The following is a 23574-nucleotide window of genomic DNA, read 5'->3' on the forward strand; positions in this document are numbered from 1 at the left end:
GAATCTAAAACAAAAGGCCAACCAAACCATTCCCCGTAATTTCAGCTGGTTTCTGATTGGCCACGACAAAAAGGACGCGCTCCTCCAAATCATCCAAAATCTGACATATCTGCATTACAATTTGTCTTTCCTTTGTTTGGTTCTCTTGTAATCTTGCTCTTTCCCTTACATTCGTGTAAAGTGCTGTTTCTTTCCCATTGTTTGTGCCCCATCATTACGTATGTTCTACAGAAAAAAGTAAAATTCTTACGTAAGCTGACCATAAGCACTTCTGTCAAGGTGATAATGGCTGGTTTAGGACGAGTTTAGATTTTTATACCTTGGACTTTAAGAATAGTTTATTTAATTATGCATCATTAGTGCAGTGGATGAAGCTTAAGTGACCACTACTGGTCAATAGACTGCACTAGGGAGGTGCAAAGAAAAGCCAATGATTAACCTAGAAAGCTCCCTGATGGGAAGCAGACAAAGCCGAGCAATCAAACAAAAACATCATGGTCATGGCACATGCCTGGGATATGTTTTAAGCAAGAATCTAGAGGAAAAGCTACATCCAAATGGTTGTTGTATCTTTCGGCTGGGTGCGTGATCATTGGTCCATGGATATTTGAAGCCTGCAGTGGAAGTATACGGCCATTCTTTCCTTGTCTTTCAGTCCTACGCCCCCCTACTTTTGTTTCTGTCCATGCAAATAGTTTTTGGCCTTTTTTCTTTTAATTGATTCGAATAAGTACATATATTTTAAGATAGAGCGAGGTCAAGCCGCGATGACACACCACCCACACACAAGCTGCAAGGTTAACATCTCATTGAGCCAAAATTGACGAAGGATCCAATATATTTTGTGCTTAATGAGTTATCAGTTCCTCTCCATGACATGACTTCTACCAAAAACTCCTTATCATCTCTGAGTACATCCATAATATCTGATATCTGATATATGGAGTTTCAGACATAAGTAGACATATTGTGATGATTAAGGTTGTTGGTCATCAAGAATATCCATAGTTGCTTTCAGAAAGGTCGAGCATGGGCTTGAGTTTCCATGAAATTCTGTAAAACAGTGACTTGCTTTGACAAATTCACCCCAAAGTCGTCAAAAAGCTTTAATCATCGACAGCAATTCGTCAATATTGTTTCTGACAATGGACAGCAACGTTTCTTCGGGTAAAGCTGCACAATTCTAACCGATTTACACTCCTTTTGAACAACAAAAAGGGGTAGTTTCCATACCCTGTCGATCAAAACTATTGGACCGACATCTTGGGAACTTGAGAAGTCAAGTTCAATCGAAACTAACGAACGACTCCGAAACTTCCCGCGTGGGATAATAACCGACAGACCCAAAGAACACGTTGTGAGCAGAAAACCTCCTTACCTTTTTAGGGCTACCCTAATCACAATTCAGAATCCACACCATTCAAGGGGCCGAAAGGCCCAACTTTTACGTATTAAATAAAGTATATAAATAAAGGGCGTTGAATAGGGGCAGCGGAAGAGCGGCCTTTCTCGTGGACCTTCCCCACCTGCTGCAGTGCGGAGTACGCTTGTTCAGCCCTCTGCCTATATAATACTTGGAAAATTCCTAGAGAGTAGAGACCACTGCAAAGGAGTCCTGGGAGGATAGAAATATTATTTTGAGGGGAAGCCACCACCAAAACTATGGGAGCAGAAACCTTGCTAACGAACGGGGAGGCTCGGGTTCAGCTTGAGGCCAAGGTTCCTGTTATACTTGGACTCCAACCAGCCGCCCTCATCGACCACGTGGCTCGTGTTGATTTGTCCTTGCTCGATCAAATTCCCGGTGAACGTGGTGGCTCTATTCCGGTAGTTTTCCTTTATTTTTTTTTCCTTAAAACTTCCCTTCTTAGTAATTTCCCATTTTTAACTTTTTGTTCTTTTTGGTTTTTTTGTATCATTTGCTGCATTGTGCTTACTGGGTTTATGCTAATTTTCTTTAATTTGTCTCCTTTGCGATTGGTATACTCTCTGGGTTTTTTTCATCAAGACTTCCCACCAATCCGTTAACTGGATTAAGCTTTCCCCCCCATCTTTTCCGCTGTGTTCTGTGTACCATAAAAAGGGCTTAAATAATTTTTTTTTCTTTTGTTTGAGAGTCAGTGTTTGCATTTTTTTTATTGGTTGATGCATGTGGTGGGGGGCTTTCTCAGTAAATGTAATTTCTTTGGCCGTTTTGGCTTGCAGACAAGATTTATTTTGCTTTGAACTTCCCACATTCTCTGTTTTTTTACTTGTTCTCATGTTTTAGAATTTCGAATCCCAATGTCCTTGGCCTTTTCTATCTGTTTCTGTTTCGGTATTTTGGTCCTTTTTTTTTTCTGTACCAAACTTGCTCCATTTTTGTTTCCTACCCTTTTTAATCTTTTCTTGTTTTCTTCCCAAGTTTTGTCCTTAGAAAAATAATGGCTTTCAACCTTGTACTGAAAATGATAGAACGGTTATCTTGTTTGATAAGCTTGAGAATAATCATACGTATCTTGGGGACGAGCAAGGTTCTGTGCTTATTTAAGGACAATGTAATTGATCAATTGTGTAGGTGGCTATCGAGGAGCTTGAGCATATATTAAGCGAGTTGAAAAAGCACATCCTTGCTTCAGCTGATGATTTATCTCCTATGAAGACGATGGCCGGGGGAAGTGTTGCAAATACTATTAGAGGACTTAGCTCAGGCCTCGGGGTTAATTGCGGAATGATTGGGGCTTTTGGGGATGATGAGCAAGGTCAATTGTTTGTAAGTAACATGAGCATTAGTGGAGTTAATATTTCAAGATTGAGAAAGAAGAATGGACCTACGGCTCAGGTGATCTTCATGATACAATTTCTATGAAATTGAATTGTGCTTTAAATGGTAAGTGCTAAAATGTTCTTAGTGAACGCTATGATGCAGTGTGTTTGCCTAGTTGATGCATTGGGCAATCGAACGATGCGACCTTGCCTATCAACCGCTGTAAAAGTTCAAGTGAATATCACAACACCCCCTTTTTTGTTGTATTTAGGTTAAACCTGCTTCTTTCTTTATTTTAAGGATTTATGTTTGCTCTTTAGTGATGTACACTCACGAGCAATTTTATTTACCTTTTCTTTTCAGGCGGATGAACTGACCCAAGAGGATTTTAGTGGTTCTAAGGTGAGGCCTATTTTATAGAACTTGTGTTTTTTTTCAAAAAAGTTGTTTTTAAGGATTATATGTTTGTGGACCTTTTTCCAATTCTTTTCCTGTCTTTTGTAAATGAAGGAGACTTGTTTTATCGGATGCCATTTTATCTGATTATGATATTCCTTTGGTCATGCTTTTTTAATTAATTATGAAAATAGTTGGATAAAATTTGCACTTTTTGACCACATTACATAGTCAGCTCTTTGCGGCTGGTATATCTGCAGAGCATTCAACTTAATGATGTATCTTTCACTGCAGTGGTTGGTGTTGAGATATGGGATATTCAATTTGGAAGTTATTCAAGCAGCTATTCAATTTGCCAAACAAGAGGGTGTTTCTGTCTCATTGGATTTGGCCAGTTTTGAGGTGTGGTTTTCTAGTAACTGGAATAACTTTATGTTATGTTTAAGGGTGAAAGCAATGTTATGCACAGAATGAAATAGCTAGCCTGGATTAATGTGTAACTCAAAACAGTTTCTTTTCTTAGAAATTTTGAAAATGATCATACTGGTACACTTTTAGACTTATAGTTGATAAAGTGCAGGTATTTCATCTCTGTTTGGCATCTAACTGCTCCTTGATTCCTCATTTTTGTGCTTTTTAATATCGAAGTTTCCAGGTCTGAATATTTTATCTTACAAAGTCTGTAACTTTGGTCAGATGGTTCGTAATTTTAGAGAACCTCTTCTACAGTTACTGGAGTCAGGGGATATAGACCTCTGTTTTGCCAATGAGGATGAAGCTAGAGAGTTACTAAGGTGGCTGTTTCTTTTTAATAACTAATGAAGGGGGTTCGTCTTCCTGATTTTCAAGATTTCAGAAATTGGTGCTGTTGCTAGCTGCTGATATTATTTTCTGTTTTACGTCTTTAGGGGTGGGCAAAATGCTGATCCTGAAGCTGCATTAGAATATCTGTCTAAATATTGCCGGTGGGCTGTAGTTACCTTAGGGCCCAATGGATGCATCGCTAAACATGGAAAAGAGGTCGGTCACTTTCAACCTTGTAAACTCATAGGCATTTTTCATACTTTTCAGTGCTTATCGTTTTGATTTGTGGTCCACTAGCTACAAATTCTTACTGTTTGAGATAGTTTCAACTTATCAATGCCTCCATTTAGGGATGCCCTCCTAGTCTAACATGGTTACGTGCCATTCTCAACTTGGGAAGTATGGCCAAATTGTGCTGTTTTCCATAAATATCCTTGTTGAATTGTGATGCATGAACCGGCCTTTGCCTATGGATGTCATTATCACACCTCCTTTTGGTCCATAGTTGATGACAGGCCAACTAAACTTTCTGTGCCAGATTGTCCGAGTTCCAGCTATAGGGGAGGCAAAAGCCGTTGATGCCACTGGAGCTGGGGACCTGTTTGCTGGTGGTTTCTTATATGGATTGGTCAAGGGATTATCCCTCGAGGAATGTTGCAAAGTGGGCTCATGCAGTGGTGGCTCAGTGATTCGTTCGCTCGGGGGTGAGGTAACGCCAGAGAACTGGCAATGGATGTACAAGCAGATGCAGGTCAAGGGCCTTTCACTTCCTGATATTCGGAACTGATGTCTCCATAACAAAAGAAGCATTTAGTTTCACTTCCCTTGCTATGATTTATTTTTCCGAAGAAAAAGGCAGCTTTAGTTGCGTTTTGGGGCTGGATTGACTTGTTCACACGACTCCTCGCTTTCAACAGAAACATTAACATATGCAATGTTCAGTCATGTTAGTGAATTATTCTGTAGAAACTTCTTTGCAAGGACTTCAATCCATCTATTGAGTGCTACCAGAGGCAAATGCCTTCTGTTACCTCATTCTTTACTTTCCTTGATATATCAAATGGCATCATAAAAGAAAATTTGTCATTTTGTGCATGAATTTTTAAAGACTACCAAACTAGTTCTGAAATTTCTTGAACATGCAATTCCCAGTTGGAGTGGATGCCCAAATTCAGAAGGTTGCCAGATTTTGATTAGCTATGGCTCCTACTGTGCCAAATTCCGGTTTCATTTCATTTGATAAGGTTCAAGTACTCTATAGTTGAATAGGATTCAAGGCAAAGTACTTGAAAAATAATGAGTAGTTTACTCGTTGACATTTCTAATAAGAAATTCAGCTCGCAAAATTACCTAACATTATCACCACAAGGAAATATTTTGTAGCGTTATGTTTATGGGTGCCTATGTACCCTTGATGCGAATTTCCCAATCCCAAATGTCCACCCACTCCACCTTAATCTTCCAAGAGACTAAACAAATTTCATAATTCAACATAGTAACAGTTAAATAAGTCAACAACTTCAATGACTGGATCTTGAGTATAAATGTAAATGTAGTTTTAAGTTTCAGTTCAGGGTAGCATTGCATCTTTGCACCAAGGGTAAAGATAATTTGCATAATAAAGTAGGAAAAAACATCCAACACAATAATGTCTACCAGTGCCTAACTCAAATCTGCAAACACATGCTAGAAAACGTCATCTAAAGAGAAGGGTGGAACACTGATTCTTTCATCATCAAATATCCATTGGGGCCACACCTTCATCAGTAGAACCGCCCTGATCAGCAGCAGCACCTGGCTCAGCTGCAGCCTCCTGTCCTGCATCAGTATCAGGTTCGGCAGCAGGGTCTTCTTGCTCTCCCACAATGTCAAAGGCATCAATCATTTGTTGTACAGTATTCTGATCCAAAACATGGAATGGCTCCCCAACCCCTACCACAGCAACTGTACATATTGAGCTTTTGAAAGTTTCTCCTTGCAAGGTCTCCCTTATTGCCATAAGAGCATCCTTGACCAGATCATCCCGTGAGGAATCCTTAAAGTTCTCAAACCTGCGTTCCAAGTATGTCTTTGCAGCTTGTGAGCGGGATCCAATGGCAAAAGCCTGGTACTCAAAGTAATTTCCACTTGGGCAGTTGTAGTAGAGATGAGCACCAGATTCATCCAAGCCAGCCACCAACAGGCCAACACCATAAGGTCGTTTCCAAGAGCGTTGGGTGCACACCTGCAACGAAAACACAAGCATTTTCCCATTTTCAATTGCACAAACAAATAAAATTATTATACTAGTGGTAAAACAGTTTATCTTCAAGAAATCCAGTAGGTTTGGTGTTCCACACGCAAATGCTAGTTTTAGCAATCCTGCATCAACCGTGTTTCATTTAAAAGATAAAACTCACTAGATTAACGGGAGAAGATTTATCTAAAATCATGCTTGATACAGAAAATGATATACAACTATATTAGACCTTTAAATATGTAACATATCTGAATTAAGAACATGCCCCTAATACTTCTGAGAAATATACCAAATCTAAGCAGCAAATTAAATAGGTAAGCACAGAATAGTAAGGAAAAGAAACAAAAGATAAACATCAAAGGCTTCCATGCCTTTTAAATAACTATGAAAGAAGCATATGTAAACACATATCATCTATCAAAACTTATTGTTACTAACTATAACCAACTTCAAAGACTTGACATCACTTAATTCAGTAAGACTAACAACCTCAACTCTTACATCAACAAATGTGCAGAGTCCATATCAAATGATTATGAAAAAGTTGGAAAAATGCTGTTTGATCACATCACACTGGCACAGCTAAACCTGAGCACACAAAGGCATGCCAAGCTCCTTAAGTATGATGCAAAGACCATTAGCTCATCCAACCTTATAAATTTAGCTTGTATTTTAATATCCTCTCAATCATTCACTTCATGGAAGCCTAAGCAAGGTAACAAAATGGTCATTGTGAAACACTCCTTGCCACCAACATTCTTTTCAAAAATCATTCTTTGTATCACAAAATCTATTGCCTGAAGCTTTTGGTCACAAACAAAAAGCATACATGAGATTGTTTCCCTAGTCTGATGCCGGATACACTCAACCTCTTACCTTACACTTCCAAGTAAATCTAACACACCAATGGAATATAGAAACCATAAGTTGGAAATTCACAATTGTAACCCTTTTTAATTTGCATCATATTAATCCTCATTATCCATTTCATTTTCCTCTGTTCCAGATAGAATGTTCGGATGTAAAATATATTTTACATTGCTAATCATTGACCACTTCAGCAATAATGCAAAAGGGTAATGCTATTTACTTATAGTTGCCACAATACCTGATCTATCAATGTTTCCAACACAACAGCTTTAAATGTGAGCTCATTTTCATATAGAACACTATTCTGGTCAAGTCAATAACCATTTTATGCTTCAATCTTGTAGATTATTCGTTTCAAAGTATTGCTCGAAATCCTCATGCTTGTCAAGACTTCAGCAAAGACCAATTAGGGTTTAAAACCATAAACAATTTCCCATTTCTCGAAAAAACCCAAACACTGACATCTCCCATCAATTAAATTACACTCTTTTTTAAGAAAAAATTTAGAAATTGGAGATTTTCAGAAATGAAGAAAGACCTGGGCTTTATCGGCGAGCTGGACGACGAGTCTCCCCACAGGAAGCGGCGACTCGTACGTGAAGCTGTAGTTGATACACTCGTTTCGCATGTACCGAGATAGGACGCGTCCGTCGGCGGTGAGACCGGCGATGGCGACGCCGATGTGGTCGTCAACTTTGAAGATCTTCTTCTGGTGAGAAGACAACTCGGAGTTAGCCTTGTTAACGCAACCCAAGACCACATGGGTCTTGGATCGGAGCCCGATCGCCGCCGAGCCCTGCTTCACAGCCTCCATCGCGTACTCCACTTGGAACAACCGCCCTGCAGGGCTCCATGTCGTCACATCGGTATCGTACTGGTTCCTGAACATTTTCCACTAAGGCACCGTTCCAATTGCTGGTTTCGTTGGACTGAAAAAACTTGCTTTTCTTTTCCCTCTCGCTGGAGTGAAGTATTTAAGAGGGTTTTTCTTCTTTTCTTCTTCTTCAAGACAGAGAGAGAGAGAGAAGAAAACACCCCGAGAAAAAAACAAAGGCCCCTTTGTTGATTCGGTTCTGCCCGGATACAATTTATCCAACTTGGGTCACCCGACAAGTAAATGGGCCAACTGGCCTGTCTTTTTTGGTACAAATGGGCCTACAGGCCTGTAGTTTTTGGATCACTGAATAAGTAAATGGCCCAATGGAGGTCTAATATTTGAAAAATGGGCCGATTGGCCTGAAATTATTGGGCTAGAAGTAGCCCGTTTTTGAGACAAAATTCCAAATTCATATTAAAACCAATTCATTAATTAATACTATTGAACTGGAAGTATTCAAATCAAAGCCCCAACTTAATAATACATTAAATTTTAATAAGTATTACATTAATTAAAATGATTTATTGAATTAAAAAATAATATTATAAATTATTATTTACAATCAAATTCGAGTATCTTATAATTTTTATTCGAGATTTATGTAAACTCGTAATGAGTAATAGTTTTATTATCTATGTCTTTATCTCGTATCTAATTATTGAATATCTTAATTTTATTTAAGTAGGTTGGATAATGTAAGATATCTAACTATAAAGTATCCCTTCTCATCCTAGTACTTACTTGGCTGGATATGAAAATTTTGATAAAAATTATTACAAGTGCGTTTCAAAAATATTAAAATATTAAGGAATGGGAATTCAAACTCAATGTGTCCTTTTTAGAAGTAATGTCTCCATGATGATAATTTTCAATGAATTTGAATTTTACAAGTCTTGACAGTAGATAAGAAATTTGCCAGTAGACTAAGTAACGCTACTTATTTTGGTGGTTAAAGGGGCCAACATGGCTGAGTTGGTGGTCACTGGGTTGGGGAATTAGTAGTTAAGACCAAAAGCAAAGCAAAAAAGCAGAAATCTTAAATCGGCTTCTGCTTTTGTGCTTTGGATTCTGAATTCTTTATGATACTGGCAGATTCACTTGGTGTTTAGATCAAATGGGCTTTCATTACTTTCACGAATATGAGTCTCCCTTGAATCATAATTCATAAAGTATTTCACTTTCTCAGATTCCCCAGGCCTTAGATCAAAAAAGATTGCTTTTCTTTTCTTTTGTTTGAGCATGTTAAGATCCATGTTCTCGTGATTCCCTTTTCTGGTTTAAACTTGTTAAGATTCATGTTAGTAATAATTATCATATATGGAATTAGTATAACCCTAATCATTGCTTGAAATAGTTCTTCCATCCCTTTCTCTTCCCATTATTGAATGCATCAGCCTGCCAGATTTTTGATCTAGATTTTGTTGTAGTGAATTGGGAAAACCCAAAAATGGGGTGACATTAAGAATTGGTTTCCATCTTCAATGCATGTCCCATCCACGCAAGATTGTCTTTGGGTTAAGCCAAGATCTCCTGGATCACCTTTGGAGAAAGTACTGACAGAAAGAAAAAGGAAGTAAAAGGTGTAGGAGGAAGAATTATGGAAAGCCTTAACTTATTTTCATTTTCCTCTCCTAGGAGTTCCTGGAAAACCAACCTCCAGGACTAGTTCCTTTTCTAAAAGCTATTTTACCCTTTGGTTATAGTTGGACAATGAGGAAGAAGGAAGTGTGGCAGAAGCTTATGAAAAGAAGAGACACCCATCATTCAATGGGTCACCATGGCCAATTTCAAATGGCAAAAGAAAGCTTAAACATCCTAAACTCGGACGAGTCATAAAGACCCAAATGATAAGAACAGGGAAAAGCAATGCATAATTTGATTATTTTTACCTCAAAATTATTGAAAAGAGGTCCCTCTCCCCCCACAGACCAAACGTTCAAACAGATTCTTAACCCTTTAAAGATAATCTACTCTGACAATCACTAACCTCCCTGCCTTTTTTACTTCTTCAATGGGGACAATTGTTGGCTTGTCACAAAACCATTATCCTCTTGGAAATGATGGCTAAAACTTTCATAAGGTTTCACACAACATTTTGGCAGTAACTTCACATCTGGAGCCAGCAATGTGGAAGCTGGAGATCATTATAAAGAAAGAGAAAGATGTACCAAACATGGTACTACTACCAGGGATTTTGAGTCTACCAAAATGTCATGACAAGGAGCTGTTGAATGTTTGTTTCATACAAAAATATCAGGACCACGTTCAAAACCAACTTCTGCCTGGAATGGAAAACTCACCTACTCGGTACTCCTTCAATCCTGGTGGGGGACTGGGACTTAGGACAGGCTAGGAATGGGGTTGGGGTCCCAAGAACTCCTCTGGTTTGAAAGGCTTTCCCCCCACTCCCACTGTCCCATCCCTCTCTCATGTTACCATGTGAATCAAAGGGATTCTTTCTTTCTAATTATTGAGCATTGGAATGTCAAATAATTTCGCTTTCTTTTAATATTAGTACTCAATCATATAACCAATATATATATATATATATATATATATATATATTTTGTATTTGTAATTTTAATAATTTTAATATACAAATATATGAAAATTGTAAATACTCGAAAGTACCCTTCATTGACCACCGCGTCGGCGTCGACGATTGGTGACAGGTTGGATGACATGGAAAGAAGACATTCTAGTACAAACGACAACAGACAAAACTAAAAATTGATTATCGATAAAAGTGACAGCCAAATGCCAAACTCACCCCTCACACAAACCAACGGTTCACCGGCTTTCGCCGGTCACTTGACCGATCTTTTCCCTCCCTTTCTTTCAACCATCCCCCCTCCCACCCCGTTCCTTGCCCTTTCCTTGAATGCCGTACACTGACAAATATGCTCCATTTATTAGTAATTTTTCTTTTCTTCCTCTTCTCCTCGTTTTCTCGTCTCAATCAAAAACTCTTTTCATTTTCTCGTCCTCAGTCTTCTTCTCTCCTGGTCTTTGAACTCTGCAGACCATTTTTTTTCCTCTGCAGAGAAACAGAAACAAGAGAAAAATTATAATAGAACTCTGGAAAGCAAACCCTAAGGATTTTCTTTGTTTTTTTTTTTCATTTCAATGGAATACCAGAGAGCTTCGGCTGCTACGGCCTTTTCTAAGAAACTTAGCCATGGTCACAGCTTCAACGGTAAAAACATGTACGACGGCGTTTTCAGTGGTCAAAGTAAGGTAGGATCGAGTGTTGAAGATTACGCCGAGATATTTGGTGGCGGTTCCGGCTCTTCGATTCCGGTTCTTGATGTCCCTGAGCTGAATGAGAGGAAGTTCTCGGTCGATGTTTCGAGCTCGAAGCTTGAATATTCCAACATTTTTGGCGGTTTTGGAGACTTCGAGTATGCTGTTTCTCATGAGGAATTCATTGCTAAGCCACCAAGAGCTAAAAAGTAAGATTTTTTTCTTTTCTGTTTATTCTGTTAATTTGAGGATTGAGATGGTTAGATAGTTAAACAAGGTGTTAGGGCGGGTTTTGATGTAGAAAGAAGTTTACATTTTTATGCAAAGGTGAGAACTTTCATGGCTCTCCAAAGTCCAAGCACACCCTTTTTGTTTAAACTGTTCGTTCGTAGCTTAGATGGTTGAGAAGGGCTGCATTGATACTTTGGCCTTGTATTTTCAGAAGAAGTTTTATTTAAGACCTTGCCAAGAGTAGAGATTGTTGAATGTTGAATTTTTGGAAAGTACTAAATATTTTTAACTTTTATATATGGAAAGATTGAGCCTGAGTTAATTGATTTTGTAGGACTCCAGCTAAGACACGATCGTATTCAGAAGGGTCATTCTCATATCCTTTGAATATTCCGGTGGGGTCGAATGATCAAACCTCCCATGAATCCGGTAATGGTGTGAAGCAGTTCAAAATGTCATATAATAAAATCAGCCCTGGAAGCAAAAACGGGGCAAATGGAACAACACATGTAGCGCAGCTTCATGCTGTTCCTGGTTATACACGTTTAGTTGATGAAAAAATCACTTCATCAAGGGACAAGCCAGATTCCTCAGTTGTAAATGAGACATATAAGTCCAGCAATTCCAGTGAGGGGACAGTAGAAGGCATGCATAAGAAGCCAGTGTCCAGTAGTAAACAGACTTCGACAGTTGTTAAAGAATTGCGCAGCAAATCTGGCAGTAATGGGTCTGATTTTAATGATGTATTATTTGGTTCTTATGATGTTGGCCATAGAACACCTCCGAAAGTCCCTCGCGCTTCAAGCATGTTGAATAACATGGGTGGTAATAAGCGTGGTTCTATGAAGCTTGGGGTTTTTAGGAGTTATTCTTTAGATGGTGATGTAGGTGTCTCTTCCCCACCTTACTTGGATGATGAAGTGGATGCAAATTCAGTTGCTGCTACTTCTGCAGCTGCAGTCAAGAAGGCAATAGAGGAGGCTCAAGCCAGGTTAAAAATTGCAAAAGAATTGATGGAAAGAAGAAAAGGAGGTCATGTAAATCGTACAAAACCAAGCTTTAATGGTGTTTTGAAAGCTGAGGCGAGAAAGAAAAGTAAAGATACTGTCAAACAAAATGATATCATGCCAGATATGGCGCAGGAGACATGTGAAAAGATAGATGCTTCTGTGCAAACCCCTCCTGAAGTAAGAAAGCAAAATGTGATAAAAGTTGGCCAAGTGGCAGCCGAATCAGATGACAGTGAGAAAATTTTCACTGCCAGAGAAGCTGCAGGAGGAACATGTGCAAAGAATTTCACATCACCACAAGCTAATTGTAGGCATGAAGAAGCAGAAAAAAGGGAAGCAGCAAAACAGGGAGAAAGAGAAAAGGAAGTGATGCAGGCTCTGAATGAATATGAAGGAGAAGAGAAAAAAATCATTGAAAACTTAGAAAAATATGGTGAGAAATCAGAAGCTGTTGAGGAGGTTCCTAAACAGGAGGTTGAGAGGAAACTAGATGCATCAAAAGAGTTATGTGATAAGGATGAATGTCTGAATAAAAAGAAGTTAGATGTAGAGTTTCATGATCGGAAAGAAGATGAAACTAAACTAGGATTTTCTGAACCGTGGGAAGAAACTGAAAATAAAATGTCCAGTGAACTAGAAGCATGTGAAAGTAACTTGAAAGAGCCAGAGAAACCAACAGAAGATGAGAGAAAAGTTGAAATGCAAGAGTTGAAGGTTATTGATAATATGGAAACACTAGAAATTGCTCAGGATATTGATCATGTGGAGAAACGTAATCATGTGCTTAAACAGGAAGAAAATGGTTGTGGATTAGAAGATGTTTTTGAGAAGGAAGAGAATGAGATGCTACTACCAGATGTTTCTATGCAGAAAGAATTGGGGAAGCGATCTGAAGAAGCTTTTGAGATATCAGAACTGAAGGCAGAATGTAAGGAGGCTTGTGGAGCAGAAGAAAACAAGGAAGAAGAAGAAGATGATTGCAATATAGAAGACAATGAGCAGATGTCAGACGAAATGGAGGAACAGGAAATAATTGATCTTAGACATAATAATTTTGATGATGAGGAAGAAAGGGAGGGGAGCCTTGAAGAGGATGATGACTTGTTGGAGGATGAGGAATTTATGGAGGCTGAAGAGAATAGTGATATGTTTGAAGATGCTTATCAGATGGAAGCAGTGGAGGAGGGACAAAAAGAAGCTCCTGACAGTGTGGGAACTGAAGAGATGCAAAAACTGACTGATCAAAAAGCAGATGAGATGACAGAATTAACGGAAGCTGCTCTAGAGTGCTGTGAGGAAGATCTTGAAGCAGCCAATGATGCATACAAGGAAAATGAAATCAACAACCTAGATGAAACTCTGGAATCCTCTATAAATGAAGACAGCTGTGAAATGACTCCTGATTTACTTGTAAACGAAGAAAATGGGGGGATAGCAGAAGGAAACGAAGACAGCTGTGAGGAAACTAGAATAGATTCAGAAGCAGTTGAAGTGGCTGGTAACTTGGAAGAAAACCTAGCATTTGATAATACTGGCTTGGCTGAAAGCAACTTTAACCTCAATGAGATTGAGCAGCAATCAGAAAATAAAACCGAGGCAATTGATTTTGACAGAAATGGTATAGATATTGATACAGCAGAGATAAGTTTTGAGCAAAAGCAATATGAGCAGCATTCCAAAGAGTCTGAAATAATCTGCACCCTGGAGAAGCATGTTGAAGAACTGGCTTGTGAATCAGAAGAAGACGTCAGGGATGCTGAAGTTGTGTTGAAACAGGAAGAGAACAAGAACAACTTTGAATTCCCTGATGAGGGAAGGTTGGTTGATTCTCTGCTACATGGTAAGTTTGGTGAGAAACATGAAACCACAGAAATAGCTCATGATGTTGAAACAAGTCAAAGTACAGAAAACAATGAGGAGAATCATCATGAAACCCTGACAAAGGAAGAGAGGGAAACCAAAAATAATTCCCAAGAAGACGTTGAGCTAGAGAAGGAACAACAAAGAAGAGTAGATGAAGCAAAAGAGAGGAAAAGGGAAAGAGAAAAGGAGAGAATAGCTGTTGAAAGAGCAATTCGTGAAGCTCGTGAAAGGGCATTTGCAGAAGCCCGTGAAAGGGCTGCTGCTGGAAGAACAAATGTAGAAGGACGGCGTAAGGTAAAGGCTGACGCCCAAGGTGAGTCAGCCAAGCCTTCTGCAGAGGTCAATGATAAGGCTTTTATGGAAGCTAAACTTAAAGCTGAGCGTGCTGCAGTAGAGAGAGCAACTGCAGAGGCCCGGCAGCGTGCCCTAGAGAAAGCATTGTCTGAGAAGGCCGCCTTTGGAGCCAGAAACCAGGCTGAAAAGTTTTCTGATGCAAAACAAAGCTTCCAATCTTATGTGAGTGTCTCCTTTTGTCATGCATTTATCTTCCCTGTTAATCTTTCAGCATGTTTTTGGAAGGAATGGAAGGGCAAAGAAATGATCTAAAGAATCTCTTGCAGGATTCACATTACAAAGGCTCATGTCCTCCTGCAACTGGCAGATATCCTAATTCTTCAAATCAGAGTGGTACGTGGTATTCAAAAATACCCCTGCATGTACTTACCAAAAAAGAGAAGCAAAACCATCATTTTTTATGAAGATTAGACTACTTATTTGGCATAAAAGAAAAAGAAAAAAACCCATAAATCCTGATTCCTGAATCATCTTTATTTTGCTTCATGAAGCTTCGAACTCTTCTGAGGGATTGGGTGGAGCTACTGGCGAGTCAGCTCAAAGATGTAAAGCTAGGTTGGAAAGGCATCAAAGGACAGCAGAACGAGCGGTACGAGTTCTGCAATCTTTCTCTCTCAACTCTCTTCTTTTCTTCCCCTGCCCCCAAACCCCTGGTGGATGTCAGGACAAGTATTTCCAGACACGTGAAAAGCTCACTTTTTTTTTTTTTCTCTCTTGCTTGGGTTTGGCGTTTCCAGGCGAAAGCTCTTGCAGAGAAGAACAAGCGTGATCTTCTTGCTCAGAAAGAACAAGCTGAAAGAAATGTAATTATCCATTCAAATGAAATGAGAAATCTTTTGCAACCTATGAGGAAGGCTTCAGTTCTTGTCTAACAGTTTTAGACCCTAATTTATATATTGCAGAGATTAGCAGAAACCCTGGATGCTGAAGTCAAAAGGTGGTCAAGTGGGAAGCAAGGAAATTTACGCGCACTGCTATCCACTTTGCAATATGTATGTAACAGCTCTCTACTTGTGTTCACTAATGTCTCTATCCACATTACAACATGTATGGGCATAAATCTAGTCAGGAATGCCCAGTTAATTCACCCAATGCAAGTGTTGTGGAAAGTATCATAGGATCGTAGTATCATATTTTTCACATTGACGTCGCACTGCTGGCAGATCCTTGGCCCAGATTGCGGTTGGCAGCCGATACCACTTACAGATATCATAGCTACTGCAGCTGTGAAGAAAGCATACAGAAAAGCCACGCTTTGTGTTCATCCTGACAAGTTGCAGCAACGAGGGGCAAGCATACAGCAAAAGTACACGTGTGAGAAAGTTTTTGATCTTCTAAAGGTGTGTACCTCCCCCCCCCCCCATACGACTCTTTCATTGATTTGCTAGTAATTTATTTCTTCCACAACGGGAGGGAAACAAGAAATAATCTAAATTGCCTGTTGTACGTGTGTAATCTCCAGGAGGGTTGGAACAAATTTAGTGCAGAAGAACGTTAGAGAGAGATCCACTTTGGTGGAAGCTTACAGTGACTGCATACTCCCTGGTACACGAAGCAAGCAAAGTCTTAGTGGAGGCATTCTTTTTTACTCATTCGTCTGGCTTAATATGCAAGCTGTAATTCCATATTGTTATTGAATTAAACGAATATATGCACCAAGAGAGAAAGACTATTGACACTCTAGCACTGTACAGCTATTGATATGGGTGATAATCGCCAGAGAATATACTAATATTTCATAACTTAAAACCAGAATAAAAAGTTTAAACTCAACTAATAAAAGTTTGTATCTAAGCTGAAAATGGAATTAGAGAGGTAACACGCCTTAGTCGGTTTTCATTTAAACATTGAAGCACTAGCCTTAAAAAATGCAGCATTGCAATGGAATCATACGCCTAGTAGATGAAGCATTATAGCATTCTGTGCATGCATGCGATTTTCCGCTTGTGGGAAGACAATGGAGTTGGGAGCCTCGATAACACCATCAGTCACCTCCACTCCTCTTTCGGCTGGCAAGCAATGCATGAAATAAGCTTTGGGGCCTGCTATCTTCATAAGAGCTTCATCAACCTGCAATGCGATTGCAAAACACAGCAAGAAATTTGATAACAAGCAAAATATCAGATTGCAGATTAGGCATGACATATAACACAGCACATCAGATTTTAATGCAGAAGGTATAAGAACGTAATTGACTATGAGAAGCAGTTAATTCATGTTTAACACTACACAAACTGAAAAATTCACAAGAAGAACTCATTCATGTTTCAGGCAGAGAATTTCTCATTATAAATTTTAGAATAAAATATTAAGGGGTGGGAAGAGGATAGGAAAAAAGCATAAAGGATTTGAATTGTGCAGTTGGTGATTGCATGGTCAAATCCACCATTGGCATCAATCAGGAATAGCATATGAGCCAAATGAGTTCCCCTATCAGTCAATGTTGATATCAATATTTTGAAAGAAGAATCTGTCCTAAAGCACACCTGAAATCCTTGAAATACTTGACGACGATAGGCAGCCTCTTCCTTTTGCCCCATGCTAGCCCACACATCTGAATACACAACATCAGCATCTTTGACTGCTTCTTTTGGATCATTTGTAATCTCAATCTTGCTGATCCCAGCTCGCTGTGCCTTCTTAACAGTCTCTTTATCAGGCTCAAAACCTTTAGGGCAGGCACAGACAAAGTGGAAAGGAACAACTGCAGCCAACAACAGCCAAGAGTGCACAACATTGTTTCCATCCCCAACATAGACAACCTGAAATTTTCATTCACATCAAACCAAAGTTAAATCATACAACCAGATATTAGATCCACAGTATAGAAGCTAACAACCAAGGTAAATTAGCAAGAAAGACACCTTCGTCCCTTCCAATTGACCAACATGTTCAATAATTGTGAGGGCATCAGCCATTATTTGACAAGGGTGGTTGTAATCTGTCAAGCCATTCACGACAGGTACAGTAGCATATTTAGCCAAATCAAGAATGTCCTGCAACAGAACAGATAAAGAAATTGCACCTTTAACCATAATTTTTTTTAAAAAAAAAATCAAATTAAAATGAGACCACCCTAAGATATAATCACTTGGAAGAAAAAAAAAACTCACCATCATACCTGATGAGCAAATACACGTGCCATAATGATGTCATTATAGCGAGATAAAACACGAGCAACATCACGAGTTTCCTCACGTTTACCCATCTGGATATCATCTGGTCCCAAATATATAGCATGACCTCCAAGCAAAAAAAATCCAGTCTCGAATGAAACTCGTGTCCTCATTGATGGCTTTGCAAAAATCATTGCCATACTCTTACCCTTAAATGGAACAAATGACCTATCTCCTGATTTTAACAGTGCCTTGACCTCTGCAGCCCTGTCTAATATCTTCATTATGGTAGCTTTATCAAAGTCGCTAATATGCAAAAAATCCTTCATCTCCCCTTTTGCTGTAAAATAGCAAACAAAAGTGAATAAAAGTACAATAAAATCTGTAAACTCTAACCAATTTGTTCATTCAGAATTTCGAACAAAAATTTGCAAGAGTTTTTGACGCATTCAGTATTGATTACTTCCGTATTCTTAATCAATCAAAAGACCTAACCCTTCAATTGCTTAATCATAGAGCAGCGTATAATAAAGCCTACATTATTCAAAAATAGCAAAATTTCTTCATCTAATGAGCATTTCTGTGATTAGACCATAATTAAAGCAGCATGCAAACCCTAATTCTAAGCACAATTACCAAATTAACTTCACAATTGTTCATCCAATATCAAAACAAAGAGAAGCCAGTTAAAAGACTGAATTCAAAAAAAACGAAAAAACGAACCTATCCCATTGACGGAAGAAGAAGGTGGTGAGGTGGCGGAGGAGGCCTGGCAAGGGATGTGGTTTCGGCGGACCGACAGAGGAGAAGCGAAGGAAATGCGGGAAGATCGGTCAGCTCCGCCGGAGAATGAGGAGAAGGAGGAGGAGGAGAGAGGCAATTTGTGTGATCGGAATGTGCAGTGGCCAGAGATCGCCGCCATTGTTTTCGGTGGGAGAGAACTAACAGCAGAAAAGTGAAATACCAGTTGCGAGGGGCTTAAGGGGAGACTTTATAAAGTCCCGAATTGACTCAAATGCCCCTGCCTTTCCGTTGTAGTGGCGCAGAGTGCTGTTCAAAATAAAATAACTGGACATGAGAATGGGCCAGGCCTGTAAAGGGCCTGCACTTGGCCCGATCCATACTCATATGTTTATTGTTAAAGTATTAAAATAATAATGCACGGAGTATTTAAGCCTGAAAAATATTATATTAAAATTTAAAATTATTATTCAAATCTTACCCAAATATCTTAAACATTATCGGTTAAATATCTGAATAAAATAAATTTAAAATCAATTTTTATGTAAATTATTAAAGAAATTAAAATTAATTTATCAAAAATAAATTAAAATTGAAAATTATATTTAAAATAATTAATAAATTTTAACAAATATTATATTAATTATAAAGACTTTAAAAATAATATAATATAACTAAAATTTAATATTTTTTTGAAAGCTAATTCTAATAATTTCTTTAGTCAATAAGAAGAATACAAAAAACTACCTTAATCGGTGGTGTGATGTAGCCAAGCAAATGCCAGATATAACCTCTGCATTGACTTGTCCTACATAAATTAAAATTTAATATTAAAAATAATTATTTAAAATCGAATTCAAGTAGTAAGTATCTTAGGAACATTATCTAAATTCATGATTGATAGTAGTTTTATAACTCGAACCCTACTCAAATTCTAATCATCCAATACCAAATAAACAGAAGGAACTTAATGGTAATACCCAATTAATCCACACCCAACTGCCAAGCTAGGTTCTTGAATGCACCGGCCACCCAACTTTCTCCATCTACCAGCCACAGTCAGTCAGGATCAGGAACCATCATTCTCACAAAATCAAGGCTCTATACATCCTCGTTTCGAATAGGAAACCTTGTTTCAATTCAATATCTTGCAAAATAGTAATCACCATCTGATTGTTTTCACGGCTAATTTTCCCAGTCACGAGTTATTACCTTACCAAATGTTTTCAGTCTAGTTGTTCTTTGTGGGAGAGATAAAAGGGTATTCGTAATCATATTTGAATCTTTGATACTAGTTTAGGGTACCATGAGTATGATAATCTGACCAATTCCTGGAATAAATAACATAATCAATATTACCGAAAGTGCAACCACTTCCAAAACCCACAATCATGGGGTAGATTTTACATAATTTGCCCCCCCCCCCCCCCCCCCCCCCCCTCCCCCTAACTCAGTTGCAATACATGAGCAAGAACAAACTCCATAATTCTTGAGGAAAATCTTTTATTTTCATCAATCAAAACGAAAGCCATGAGCATGATGACATCCATGGTTAGATAATTGATGTTGTTTTTCTAACTTGTGCCGTTGACTGCAGGTTAAACAGGAACAGGGGTTGTACAACCCTTGACATCGACAGCATCCTTCTTAATAGGAGCAGGAATCAATCCCTTTTCCCGGCATGTCTCGACGGCTCCTGTAAACATGTCCTCCAAACTGTATTTAAACTGGAAACCCAAGTCCAGCAACTTCTTGGAACTGAAGACTACGTTTGCCAAGTTTTCATCCGCATCTTTGAACCTGAGGAATCAAGCAACCAAATATGTAACACATCCATGGGAGTAGCACAAAATCTTAATGCCAAGTTTTTGTATTCTGTTAGAATTGAATTGGCTTACTTTGTAGGAATATTGTACTCTGGGTATTTTTCTCTTAGCATTTTGGCAAGTTCGACAATAGTAGCTTCATGGGAGGAGCAAATGTAGCGGCCCTCTGCTTTAGGATTTTCGAACAAGAATATGTGAGCCATGCAGAGATCATCCAAGTGGACAAACTGGCCTTGTCTAATAATAGTGTAATGAGCTTCATTCCCTGTATTGAAACAATGTTTCACAAAAAAAAAAAATGTTAAAACTCATTCCCTGTATTAGTATTTCCTTCAAGCAAAAATGGCAATGGCAGTGGCAAGTACCGGTGATGGGTGAAAGGCCAGTTATCAGGCTAGGTGGCATTGATGACATAAGAAATGGACCAATCACAAGAGTAGGGATTATAGTGATGAAATCCAAGTTATTCTCCTTAGCAAACTTCCAAGCAGCTTGCTCAGCCAAAGTCTTGGAGACAAAATACATCTAGAAACCAGAAAGAAAGGGCTTTAAGTTTCTTTTTTGTTCTTGAACGATGAAAGAAAAGGGAGAAACCAGGCTTAATCACTAACCCATCCTGTCATTTTCTTGGCGTAGACAAATTCCAAATCGCTCCAGTTACTTTCATCATAAACAGGCTTCTGGCGTTCTTCAACATTGACAGTTCCAGCTGATGACGTGAATACCAACTTCTTGACCGTCTTTGCTTTGACGCATGCTTTCATGATGTCCAATACTCCATTTATTGTTGGCTTTATCACTTCATTCTGCAAATTAAGAACAAAATCAATCATTCAAATAAGATAACAACTACCTACCAATTAAAAAACAGAGTTGCTATTTCCATTTTACAGTAACAAAATATATATCATCTGAACTAAAGAAACATGACAGTGAAACCCATTTCGAGTGTAAAATGGTGTTCCATATTTAGCACCATAGTTGAATTAGCACACCAAACTCAATATAACCCATAACCCATCATTACTTATTTGCTTATGATTACTAAAAAGTAAGAAACTCAATATAGTAATACTGCAGTGAAAAGAAGAAACCCAGAGATGTAAAACAAGTTTGTTTGTTAAGCAATTCCTCTGTAAAGCAAGCAGTATAAATTTAGTAATATTTGACAAATTTCAACAGATAAAAGACTAAACCTCGGGGTCCTTGGACTCAAAATCCATTGGAGTGGCAACATGGAACACTCCAGTGCAGCCTTGGATTGCTGCATCGAAGCTTCCCTCTTCAGATAAATCAGCCTTCCACAAAGTCAAGTGGGAGTCGGCTTTAGGCAGCTCAAGCAAATGCTTCACCTTCTTTACATTATCTGTTATCATCAGAAGAAAAAAGAATAGTTGTGCTGAGTATACATCAAACAGACCCAAAGATGCAAACCGAGTCAACATGGATTGGTCAAGATCATGGTAGAAAGGAAAACGAACCAGGGTCACGCACGGTGGCTCTAACCGCATAGCCGTTCTCCAGGAGCCTCATGACGAGCCATGATCCGATAAAACCAGATGCTCCCGTGACACAAACGCTCTGAGGTTCTGATCCCATGGCTTTCCTAAGATTTGATAAGTTGGGGTTGGGAAATAGCTTAAAGAAGCCCTACAGACCACTGATAGGGAGATAACAATTCAAGGAAAAATCGTTTGCCTTCATAAGGTTCGGCCTTGGTAGCTTATATAAGATTGGATACGTGCGTCCGGAAAACTGACGAAACTGGAATGAGGAAAAGGAAGAGCCTTGGATGGTCCAAGCAGATTGATCTTTAGTTCCATCTAACTTACACCAGAACACAGTAGCAAAACTCCCACCAAACCTGGGTGGTCAACTGACGAATCCGCACGTGTTTGGTTGTTGGTAATAAACAGGAACCGATCCTTCAACATAATTAATCTGTTCTTTTCAAGCGAAATTACTTCTGGTTTTAACTTCAAATTTGTTTAGAGAAGGTTCAAAATCAGTCATCGATGCCTTTGAATTCAATCACTTAGGAGTTCATTTATTCTCTTCATAATGAAATCATCTCAATACCAGACAAAGACATACATGTCTTCAGTTGAGAAGGGTATAAACTAAATTTAACTGTCTTAATATGTTGTAAGTTCTATTTATGGTAATATGTCGCATTGAAATTATGATTCTATGCTTTGCTTTCCTCGGTTACAGTTTATTAGCAATACTAATTAAGCTTAGGGTTGAACAGTAGGTGGAGTTTTATGTTTTGCAAATAATTTAAATATGAATTACCTGTTGTTATTTCATTATAATTATAAATTTATGATCGTAATTAAAACAGTAATAGTAATGGTATAGAACTGAAGCCTTTTACTTCTTACTAACAGTGATTAAAACAATAAAATAATAATAATACATCTACTATTATAACTAAGGTTTCATATTAAGAAATGTAAGATTTATTGCTCATTCATGTCACTAGTAACTAAATTCAATGTTTGACTTTTCTAGCTCTTTTTTTACCCCTCTTTCCTTCCAAGAAGTTAGTCTGTCTTCCATCTCGTCCACCACAAAGGAAAAATTAAGAAAGAAAGAAAGGTAGGAGGGGAAGGAATGACATCATTTGGAGAAGATTTAATGGAAATGACAGGTTATTCAGAAGTCTCCAAACCCTCATTTTCATTCAATTAAAAGTCTTTCAAATCATAAAGAGTTGGAGGGTAATTATTTATCACTAAAAAGGTATTTCATTTATACAAACAAAATTGCCAAACATATAGCTATTGAGAACCACTTAATTCAAGCCAACCTCAGTATAGAGAATAAGGCCCAAACTTGAATACATATTTAAATAATTGTTAGTCCAATTGAAAGGCGAGAGTTTAGTCAATTGGACTCTCGCTTTCAATTAAACATGTACATCAAACTTGTATGCAAGAATTGGTTAATGGTACTGTGGTTACTTAGCATCTAATCAAAGTAAATCTAACTCGTTAGGGCCTTTCTCCCATCTCATCTTTGCTTCCAGCAGTGTCTTTTGACTCTCTGGTGACAGCTCCTCGTGTTGGAATGAAGCTGATCAGGTGAGAAGATATAATTTGAAGGGTAGAAACCCTTAATAATTTTTTTTATTTGATTAATGTTTTTCAACAAATGGAAACCCGTTAATCTTGGTAGTTAAGTTAAGGTTACTTGTGTCTGTGCTTTGAGCATGAACACCATGGATCAAAGCTTGCAATTTCCCCTTTTTATTAA

At 38.4% G+C, this 23574-nt stretch overlaps 5 protein-coding genes across 5 annotated transcripts; 2 read left to right on the forward strand and 3 right to left on the reverse strand.

Moving 5' to 3' along the window:
• The first annotated feature begins 1235 nt into the window (after window positions 1-1235).
• LOC18591413 (pfkB-like carbohydrate kinase family protein) lies at window positions 1236-4981 on the forward strand. Its single transcript, XM_007017516.3, has 8 exons — window positions 1236-1827; window positions 2558-2821; window positions 2909-2980; window positions 3110-3148; window positions 3437-3544; window positions 3839-3936; window positions 4051-4162; window positions 4485-4981. The coding sequence occupies exons 1-8, from the start codon at window positions 1663-1665 to the stop codon at window positions 4731-4733; spliced, it is 1107 nt and encodes a 368-aa protein (XP_007017578.2). The 5' UTR covers window positions 1236-1662; the 3' UTR covers window positions 4734-4981.
• A 484-nt stretch (window positions 4982-5465) lies between these two features.
• Window positions 5466-8117, reverse strand: LOC18591414 (proteasome subunit alpha type-1-B). Its single transcript, XM_018125966.2, has 2 exons — window positions 7594-8117; window positions 5466-6170 (listed from the first exon to the last, which is right to left on the reverse strand). Exons 1-2 carry the CDS (start codon window positions 7942-7944, stop codon window positions 5682-5684), a joined length of 840 nt encoding a protein of 279 aa, XP_017981455.1. The 5' UTR covers window positions 7945-8117; the 3' UTR covers window positions 5466-5681.
• Window positions 8118-10823: 2706 nt separating this feature from the next.
• On the forward strand, window positions 10824-16316 carry AUL1 (auxin-like 1 protein). The gene is made up of 8 exons (XM_007017521.3): window positions 10824-11384; window positions 11741-14795; window positions 14900-14966; window positions 15125-15222; window positions 15371-15436; window positions 15536-15625; window positions 15797-15973; window positions 16096-16316. Exons 1-8 carry the CDS (start codon window positions 11059-11061, stop codon window positions 16129-16131), a joined length of 3915 nt encoding a protein of 1304 aa, XP_007017583.2. The 5' UTR covers window positions 10824-11058; the 3' UTR covers window positions 16132-16316.
• A 20-nt stretch (window positions 16317-16336) lies between these two features.
• OTC (ornithine carbamoyltransferase) lies at window positions 16337-18721 on the reverse strand. The gene is made up of 5 exons (XM_018125800.2): window positions 18473-18721; window positions 17755-18089; window positions 17498-17629; window positions 17120-17395; window positions 16337-16703 (listed from the first exon to the last, which is right to left on the reverse strand). The coding sequence occupies exons 1-5, from the start codon at window positions 18669-18671 to the stop codon at window positions 16521-16523; spliced, it is 1125 nt and encodes a 374-aa protein (XP_017981289.1). The 5' UTR covers window positions 18672-18721; the 3' UTR covers window positions 16337-16520.
• Window positions 18722-19818: 1097 nt separating this feature from the next.
• On the reverse strand, window positions 19819-22114 carry LOC18591418 (bifunctional dihydroflavonol 4-reductase/flavanone 4-reductase-like). Its single transcript, XM_007017524.3, has 6 exons — window positions 21798-22114; window positions 21513-21682; window positions 20928-21122; window positions 20682-20841; window positions 20389-20581; window positions 19819-20290 (listed from the first exon to the last, which is right to left on the reverse strand). The coding sequence occupies exons 1-6, from the start codon at window positions 21913-21915 to the stop codon at window positions 20089-20091; spliced, it is 1038 nt and encodes a 345-aa protein (XP_007017586.2). The 5' UTR covers window positions 21916-22114; the 3' UTR covers window positions 19819-20088.
• Window positions 22115-23574: the final 1460 nt, after the last annotated feature.

Source organism: Theobroma cacao, chromosome 8 (genome assembly GCF_053813885.1).
Source record: "Theobroma cacao isolate CCN51 chromosome 8, ASM5381388v1, whole genome shotgun sequence".
Taxonomy (NCBI): domain Eukaryota; kingdom Viridiplantae; phylum Streptophyta; class Magnoliopsida; order Malvales; family Malvaceae; genus Theobroma; species Theobroma cacao.